The 9943-nt window shown below is 34.2% G+C and overlaps 1 protein-coding gene across 3 annotated transcripts in view; it reads right to left on the bottom strand.

The window, feature by feature from the left end:
* LOC103131299 (B-cell linker protein-like) overlaps positions 1 to 4525 on the bottom strand; it is a 28020-nt gene extending 23495 nt beyond the window's left edge. For 2 of the 3 annotated variants that reach the window (XM_016666555.1, XM_007542906.2), the window contains exons 1-2: positions 4142 to 4523; positions 3950 to 4012 (exon numbers count right to left, since the gene is read on the bottom strand). In XM_016666555.1, coding sequence (XP_016522041.1) covers positions 3950 to 4012; positions 4142 to 4210 — 132 coding nt within the window. In that variant the 5' untranslated portion in view covers positions 4211 to 4523. Of the gene's footprint in view, positions 1 to 3949; positions 4013 to 4141 lie in introns of all 3 variants that reach the window. The other variant, XM_016666554.1, reaches the window with a different exon arrangement.
* Between the last annotated feature and the right edge of the window lie 5418 nt (positions 4526 to 9943).

Raw genomic sequence — 9943 nt, forward strand, 5'->3', positions numbered from 1 at the left:
TAAATATTATTTAAAACAAAAAACAACAAAAAGTCCATCTGACGGAGTTGACAGAACTGAAGTTGGTGACAAACTAGTGAATAAAATGAAAAACTTGGTACATGTGAAGTAATGCAATTCATGTAAAATACATTAAAATGAATTAACTGCACATTTAGTGAGATTTGACAACAATTTCACTGAAAGAATCACAAAAACTCTGATAGAGTTGACATCTGACGGAGTTGACAAAAAGCCAAACTACCTCAATTTATATGATGTTATTCTGAAGGAGGCCATATTGTAGCTCATCAGGTCCATTAAATCTTTACAGTTTACCAAAATTAAGCTTTTATTTCGCAAAATTTTATCAAAGTTTTGTAAATTGTCAGTTATGGAGTTGACACATCATGGTTGTGACGAGCAACTTAGGAATAAAACAGAAGAAAAAACTAAAGAATAACATAAGCTAACCAGAGCTAACTAGCCCTCCTAGCAAAGGAAGAGAAAAGAAAACGTCATGGGGTCCTCAGAAGTTCTGGTGCCCCCCAATAATGCCTGATTTTTTTACATTCTTTTCATTTCTGACAGTGTTGACAAAAACTAGGGACAAATTTCAACGGAGTTGAATATACATTGTTGTGCTCACATGACCCAGGTTAGTTTAGTCAGATATTTGAAAAAATGTTATTTTGTGTATATTTTATTCAAATGTTGTGCTTTATCCATAGGACCTGTTTTGTCTCTATTCTCAAGAATTACTGTTATATCAAATCTCTGTTCATTTAAAGGCAAATGGAGATAGTTTTGGTGTATCTCTCCTTTACTCTAGGCTGAATGAATGAGGTATCAGAAAATATACACAACATTGTCACATGGCAGGTTCTGTCAAGCTGCGCTCCAGCACAGCAGTGGTTTGAGTTTCATGCCAAAATCAGCATGCTGTGTCACCACAGAGCAAACAGCACCTCCATGTTGCTGAATATCAGCGGGGACTTTGTTTCTCCAGAGATGTTTGACCAAAGCAGGAGATCATTACTGTCATTTGGGTAAGTAATTTAGTAAATTATAGTATTGTTGTCTGTCTATGTTGTTGAAATAGGCTCATATAGTGGTATTACATAGTTATTGGTCCTTCTAGTTAAGTCTTAAAATAAAGGAATCTTTTATTTCAATTGTATAATTTCATTTATAAATTCAGATTCTAATCAAAGTAAATATCTTATGTGAAGAAAAAGGGGTGTTAAAAAGGCATTAGGCCTGTCATAATAACACATTTTGCTGAATGATAAATTGTCCCAGAAGTTATTGCGATATACTATAATATTGCCATTTTGAGACGATTTTCAAGTATTAAAATGGCAAAGGCATAATATCAATGCAAAAAATACATTCTCAAAGATCAATGAACATGCAATTCTAATGAACATTTAGCACTGGAACTGGAAGTCAATTTAAATACCCCAAATAAATAAACAGAAACGACAAATAAAATGAATTATGAAGTCTCTAAATAAAATTGTCCTAAAAAATATTGGCTAGTTGAGACCAAAGCATCAGACTGAGACTTTTATCAAGTTCTTGGTAGAAAGAAAGACATTATTGAGCTTATTTTAATTTATCATGTAATTAATTGATGTATTGACTATTGGGACAGCCTTAAGACTGACGGCACAATTATTGGTCTAACCTGCCGATTGATTCTTTACCAACAGTTCACTTCCTTATAGCATTTTGTTTTGGTAACTAATCATACGTACTGAGATGTTTTTATGTAACCAGATAGCAGTTTAGCAAAGTTTCTTCCTTTTTCGTCCCAACGCGCTTACAGAGAGATTTTCATGCGATTTCCACTTATCTATAATGCCAAGCGTCTGACTTCAAAGTGCAAACGCATTGAACTGGAAGTGTTGGACTCGTTTTTGGAGCACGAAATGCGCTCGGTGTGAACGCAGCCATAGAGCGCCAACGGTGAAATACTTGGTAGCGTTAAAGTTAGAGTGAGCCGCAGTGCAGTGTTTGTTAGCCTAATAGGGCTGAATCTCTCTCTCTGTGGGATCCATCAGTCAGTATCTCTGTTTATGTATTTTCAGCTCTGCCCTGGCACCTTGCTCATCAAAGCCTCCGCTCTGAAACATTCATCATTTTTTGACTGATCATATTTCCTGTTGAGTCTCCTTTAGGGGAAATAAGCCTGTGAGACATAAGGCGCAGCTCAAGGTGAGTAAATAATATGAAAAAATAATACTGCTGTCATGTGGAGCGTGACAGGCAGGATGTATACATTACCCTGAACTTGTTCATTTTATAAGGGCACAACCATAAAGATCAGTGAATTTTTTCACATTTTATGGGAGAGAAAAAGATTTTGGGAAAAAATGGTTGCCTATTTGACCATCCTCCCCTTTTATTCTGATACTCCTAAATTAATTAATTAATTGCTTATTGAAAGAGGATATATGTGGCATGAGAAAGCTGGAATCTAACCTACACAATTTTCAATATAAAACATGGTAGTGGCAGCATTATGCTGTGGAAATGCTTGTCTTTAACAAAGGAAGTCTGTTCAGATTTGATGGGAAGCCAAAAAAGACTTTAGATGGCAGTGACCAGCAACCACAGATACAGTGGAGCAGTTTAGATCAAAACATATTCATGTGTAAGGATGGCCTAGTCCAAGCGCAGACCTAAGTCCAAATTAGAATCTGTATCAAGAAAGGTTATGAAAATAAAAGCATGCCACACTTTATATATTTTCTATTTCAAAAACTATTAAATCTTTACAAAACATTGTGATAGTCTATCACACAAAGTCATTAATGGACATTAATTTGATTAATTGCTATTTGATTAATGCTAACAGTGAATAGAAATACATATTTTCACAGCTGTGGAAAACTAGGACATCCCAGTTAGTTGATGTCAAATTAAATTTCTTTCAGTTGTTTCAGCTGAAATCATCATTTCTGGGAAACAATACAAACGTACAGTGAAGACAAACGCAGCCAAAGCGATGAAAGTGACTCTCAAAGCAGAAGTTGCAACAGTTTTACTGACTTCTGTAAGAGGAAGGGCAAATTGTGGAAATAATGCAAGCGACTGTGTTTGGATCCGTCATGGTTCAAGCCGCTCGCTGCCCTGTCTGTTGTCCCACGCGTTTGCAGAAATAGAAAAATGCACATAAAAAAAAACGCTGAATGAAAATGGTACAGAGTGAGTTTGTTATTTTTACTGACTTAATACCGAAATCCCTATTTTTATAATTTACAGTAGGGAAGTCAAACATTTTCAATTTCAGTTTGGGCCACGTTAAGATCATGAATGTTCTTAAAGGGCCAGAAAGTATTGATAAACCTGATAAACCAACGGTTGGAACTGTTTAAAAAAATTTAAAATAATATTGAGCATCTTTTCACACCGATCGGTCCTTACAGAATTTCACAATTTTTTTTTTTTTTTTTTCTATGAAAATCAAAACTTTTCTGATGCCAATTTAGAAACATTTGCAAGAAATGTTTAAATATTTGCGCTTAGGTATGATGATAAATCTGACTTTTTATTTCAAGCGAATAATCAATCGCAGACTAGAACTTGAAATAATTAAGCCCAAGGCAGAAGTGTAGAAGTAAAATACACTGCCACCTTCTGGTGGGAGTTGGCATCATTTCAAGAACAATGTTTTTGACAAAAAAAAGATGCAATTTGTTGATTTTGCATTAATTTCCATGATCACAGTGAAATTAGACATATTGATTAATGTAATTTGACAAGTAAACAGATAAAAAACACTTTGATTTGATTAATAAAATAATATTTAAGCACATAAAGGTTGTATTTGTGCCACATAAAAAGGATTTGTTGATTTTAATGTTAAAACAAAGTGAGGACAACTAAATGTAGTTTGAGATAAAACTTTTTTTTTCTGCAAAACTAATGTAAGAATAATAATACTGGTAAAAAGCAGACTCACCAGAAGCCTGAGTCCGTCGATCTTTAATCTGGTCACAGTCCCGGCGCAGTCTTGCATGTTATTCTGATGGTAATCACAGAGAAACGTTATCAGTAGCTCATCCTGTCAGTCACAGTTTAATTCTTCAAATGTTGAGGGAAATAGATCCCCGCCATCAGCTGTAAAACTTTTTGTAATTCCTCTTAAACCCACCTTGCACATAAAAAGCGCCACTTTCATGTGGTCCCACCCTTCACACTCTTCTCTGGTCGGCAGGTTCATGTCTGCCGTCGCTGGGAGCCTCTAACTCTTGACCCTGGGGCTCCAGAGCAAGTTTCCACACACTGAGGGTGCACCGCTGATTCAGCTTGAAGAAGTACAGGCTCCGAGGTCACCTCAGAGCAAAAATACATGCCCGGTTTCATTCCTCATCATACATAAATATCAAATCTCCTGGAACTGTAACTAAAACACAAATGAACATTTCCCCATTGACGGTCTTACGGCATCAACGAAAGGGAAGCTGGAACTTCCTGAAAAAATATTCTATATTAAAACTGCAAGAAACCAAATGTGTCACAATAGTGTTTACTGTTAGGGAATGGGAGTTTTTATTTTAAGCGTGCTCATTATACTGCTAATCAGCACTGAATGGACATTTCTGCAGATTTTGCAAAACCCTAAAGAAACAAGTTAAAACCTGGCTTTGTTTACATCTCAAAACACGTAAAATAAAAATAGAAAACAAGACGTTTTTCAATTAGAAGCCTAATACTGTCATCAATATCCAAGAATCATTGACTGAAAATAAGCTCCTATATCTTGTTTGAAAGTTACTTGTAAGTTAGTTTTATCAGTGTACTAAGATACTAAGATACTTGCACTAGAAACTAAACAAAAATACTTGATAATATTTAGTTTTAGCAGTGAAATCTCACAACACACTCAAACTTTACACCATAAAGTTTGTTATTTTGTAATGTACATCGGCAAGCCTACATTTTCTCTAGGTTTAAAGAGAGAAAGAAAAAAATGTACAAAATGTGGAAATCCTTGAGAATTGTTGCTTACAGGGGATCCATTATGCAACAATTCTCAAGGATTTCCACAATTTGCACATTTTATACTTCCACATGAGCCTAAACTGTTAAGACAAACCAAGCATTAAAAAATACTCATCTGTTTTTTTGGCAATAAGTTAATGATTTTTGGTGTTTTATGGTTTCAAAAACCTCCTGATTGTTAAGAGACATTCAACAAGCAATGTGCTGCTACCTAGCAGCACATTGCTTGTTGAATTTGTACAATGGCTGCTGGAAAAGACTAATGTTTTATTGTTGACTTACCATCCAGAAACCTCTTGCTGCATTCTTGGTCATTGTGCAGGAGGCTCTACTTCTGCTTTTCAAAGATGTATGGTTGCATAACTGTACATCTATTTTCAGCCATTTTAATATGAGAGTGTAGCTGAGTTCCGGGGGCGTGGCCAGCAACAGCTTATTTAAATTTAAAGAGACAGGACGCCCTAAAACAGGCCATTCTGAAACTGACCAGACTAAAATCTCATTATCTAAGAATGATAGATCAGATTAATAAAGCATAATAGGTCACCTATAAGGCCATATGAAAATATAATATTTTAGCTCTACACCTCCATCTTCCATCTCTAAAAGGCTGAACTATGGTTGATCGTAGCTCCTTTTGAGAATCGGCATCAGATGCACTCGCTTCATTTCTCATCTTAAAGAGAAAAATCTGCTTGTACTTAACAAATGGTAGCACAAAAATAATCTAGAGGAAGTACCTTCCTCAAATTTTACTTCAACCACACAGTTTGACCATGTGTGCATCACTTTTAGGTGATTGTTGAAGTTTTAAGATTTGAAATTAGTAACTAATTCAGTGGTTATGCTCAGCCACTAAGCTAACTCTCCGGCTCAAGTGGACTTCCGGTTTGGTCTGTTCCACTCATGCAAATGAAAAGTTATAAATGGGAGGAATGGGGATGTGGAGGAATTACAGAAATATTGGCAGACAATGTTAAAGATAAATATAGAGGGGCGGCAAAGACTGGCATTTTATCAGCAAGAAAAATCTCAAAATACTCTACAAGGTGACCTCAAATGATAAAAAGGAAGTCATGCGATTTTATCAAATGGTTTTATTTAGATCCAATTGGAGTCCAAGTCTTATTTGAGGCTAAAATGCTAATTTGCACTAATATTTTATAATCAGTGGTTTGAATTCTTGTGTTTTCCTGTCATTCCACATCTTTTAAGTGGAAGAATAGTCCTGCAGAACCAGTTTGGGCCGCCTACCAAGACCGGCTGAGGGCAAAGAAAAACAAAGAGACTACACAACATTAATGGCAGCAGCTTCATTAATAACTTTGTTTAAGAGAGATACAACTAAACACAGAAGCACTTGGCAAGGAGAAACAAACGACAACATGATGTTAATTGCAGCAATAATTGCAAATAATGCATAAGCAGTGAGTAAAGGGAGTACAAACTTAGAAACCGACAAGAAGCTCTGCTCCTGTGGCAGGTGAAACTAAAGGAGTGTTTACTCTGAATATGAATATTTTAGTGCCGGAAAAACAAACTAAAACTGAAAAATCTGAATCAAATTCAGCTTTTTTTATTGTTTCGCAAAGCAGACTTTTATTTTTTAAACCAAAAGAGACTGTTCTGTCACGTCCACTAAAACAAATGTGAATATTATTAAAAAATTCATCATTTCAGTTGCACAATTCACACAGTGAAAAACATTATCTTGATTAATTAGACAGACTGAAGTAATTATGATGATTTTCTGCTTACAGCTAATTAAAACACAACAGTTAAGATTAGAATATTACATCAAGCGAATAAAAAAACATTTTTAATTCAGAAACGTGACATTGCATATAATTGTGTCTTTTCTACAGGAGTATGCAAGCTGGATTTATGGAAAAGTATTTATGAGACACAAAGATTTTAGTGAGCACTTTAGCTACACAGGCGGGCAGAGTAGCCAAAAATTATACTCAAGTAAAAGTAGCAGTACTTCAACATATTTTTACTCAAGTAAAAGTAAAAGTAGCCGTCCAAGAAATTACTTGAGTAAGAGTAAAAAAGTATTTGGTAAAAAGTCTACTCAAGTAACTGATCAAAATATTAATATTGGTTAAAAAGTTCTAGTTCTTTGGTATATTATTTCACTATCAACAAGCTCTGCGACGTTACCTAGCAACGCCAGCCAAGCCCAGCCTGTTGCCTGGCAACGCAGTTCGAGTTCCACGGCAGATTATTTCACTTGTAACAATTTTGCCTATGAAACTAGTATTTTCTCATCTATATTAAGGAATTGTTAACTTAAAATAAGCTCCTATTTCTTCCTGAATAGTTACTTATGATCAGAGGTGGCAGAGTAGCCAAATATTGTACTCAAATAAGATTAGCGCTACCTCAACATAGCTTGACTCAAATGTAAAAAGTAGTGGAAATTAGTTGAGTAAAAAAGTATTTGATAAAAAAAAAGTCTACTGAAACACTGAGTAACTGATCAAATGATTAATCATTTAAAATTTACATCATCAGATGGATCTAAATATAAAGTTAAGTGGAAATGTTTATATGTTAGGGACCAAAATTAGAATAATTCATATAAATAAAAAAAACAAAAAAAAATCAGCCAAAAGAAAATTTTCCCAAATCAGTTTCTTTCCATATAAATCTGATGAAACTTTAACAAAAACAAAAGGTGTGTGTCTGTGTCTGGTGAATTATTGTTTTTCATTCAGTGGGTAGAAAATCCAGAAATTTTACTCAAGTAAGAGTAGAAATACTTCATAGTAAAATTACTCAAGTAAAAGAAAAAAGTACAAACTGGTAAAACCACTCCTGAAAGTCATTTTATTCAAAATAAAGTTACTCAAGTAAAAGTAATTAGTTGCCACCCAACTTTTCTTGGGGGCAAAGTTGTTTGTAGAAATTCAATTGTTTTATTTTATTGCTATATTATTTCAGGTAAACCTTTTATTATTTTAATAATACCCTTTTAAAGCAGAAGCTCAAAAGCATTTTTGCTGTCTACCTGAACGTGATGTGGAAACTTGTAAAGGTTCATTTAGAGGTAATGTAACAGCTCCATTTGTCAACATCATTGTTTGGCATAACTGATATATTTTTCTCCTTTTGCAACCCAAACAGCCCAGTTTGCCTGTAGAACTGTGTGAGAAGTTAATGCAGATTGAATTTCATCTCAACTTCCTCAGGTTTTGTTGAATATTTGGCTTAGTTTTACTCTTCATGTTCCCTTGTGTAGAGAGTTTTTCCATTTTGTTTGCAGATCCTTCGCTCGTGTCGCTCTTTTGTTCGTACCATGTCAGCCTGATGTTTGAGTCGTCTCTCGTTTTGAACTTCCTGCCTCAGCATCACGTTTTTTCCCTTTTTTCTTGATTTATAAAAGTTGTTTATTTTTACTTTCCAACTGCTTTGGGAGTCTTTCTTGTTTTTGAGTGCTGCTCTTTGCAAAAAAACAGAAACAAAATGCTCTTCATGCCCAAAGGTTGTCAGGCCAAATTTTCTCCATGAATAATAAAATAAAAAATATAAAAACAAGGGAAATGCCCTCTAGCTGAACTCTTTCTGCAGCGGAACAACAACTTATTTCTCGTCAGACTAGAATAGAAATATCGTTTGTTGTCCCACGGTGAGTAAATTCACATGTACAAACAACAAATTAAAGGTGAAGGGAAAAATGAAAACCAAGATTAAAAAAAGTAAATGTATGTGTATATATGAACAGAAAAATAAGGATAACCTGCAGTACAGTGAGGATAAAACTCAAATTAAAACAAATGTGCATCTGAGTAGGAAAATAAATGTAACAACAAAGTAAAAGAGAACAATGAATTTTGTTTTTAATATGTGTGATTCTCATTTACAGGACAAAAATGTTTGACACAAAATATTTCAAATATTACGCACCAGCAAAACTGTTTCTTTATTTTATTTCAACACATTAACAGCCTAAAGTCCTAAAAGTGAAGACAGCCATAAGTATTACCAAAGTAACAGATAATTATTTAAATAAGAAGGATTTTTTTCTTTAATATTTGCATAAGATTGTCACTAGAGGGCAGTTGTCCAACTTCTGGACGTTTACAGATGCCTGAAGATGATTGGTTCATCTGAGGAAACAATATGCTGAAGTAGAAACGTCATGGAAACGTAAAGCATCGCTGTCCTCAGAAAGCAGAACAGATTATGTCCTCCAGAGGTTAACTTGGTGTTTTTGTTTGTTTTGAACATGATAGCAGTATAAAATAACAGACATAAAAACACAAAACACATAATCTTAATGTTCGAGGAGGAAGAAGAAGTAAAAAACACTCATTTATAATTACTATATATTTGTGTTATCTATTACCCACATTTCTGTCTCTTGTGAAAATGATACAGAAATGTTTTTGGGAAATGTGTATTGTTTTCACAGCATCTGAGACCAGAACTGACTCAGTTTAACCACATCTGTTATGAGGAATGGGCCAAAATCCAAACTTATGAGAAACCTGTAAAACGACCCGCGTTATTATAAGAAAATATTCAATTTAAATAAAGTGGAAAGCAAAACAAAACTTTAGAGACTTTTCTATGTTACTATTCTGGCATACAAATAGTTTTGGTTAACCTGACTGACCAAAAACAGAAGATATTTTGTTTGATTTAATGTCAAAAGATGAGAAAAAAGCAGAATATAACTTATGATTGTAAATTTCTGGTTTCCAGTGTAACTGCAGACATTTTTTCTGTTCTTAAAAGTTAATGAAAGACATAAAAAGTTGTCTTTACCAGTTAGAAACAACTTTTAATCTGTTTATATCTGTTTATGTTTTGAAAAGCTTTTTTTTTGTACATTAAACACACCGCTAGTAAATCTAACAAAGAGGTCAAATGTGCAGATTAACAGAATTAAACCAAAAACCTGCCTATTTATTGCTTGTAAATTAGTTGCAAAGAAACAAAAAGT

The sequence above is a fragment of the Poecilia formosa genome, unplaced genomic scaffold (genome assembly GCF_000485575.1).
Source record: "Poecilia formosa unplaced genomic scaffold, Poecilia_formosa-5.1.2 Scaffold741, whole genome shotgun sequence".
NCBI classification, from domain to species: domain Eukaryota; kingdom Metazoa; phylum Chordata; class Actinopteri; order Cyprinodontiformes; family Poeciliidae; genus Poecilia; species Poecilia formosa.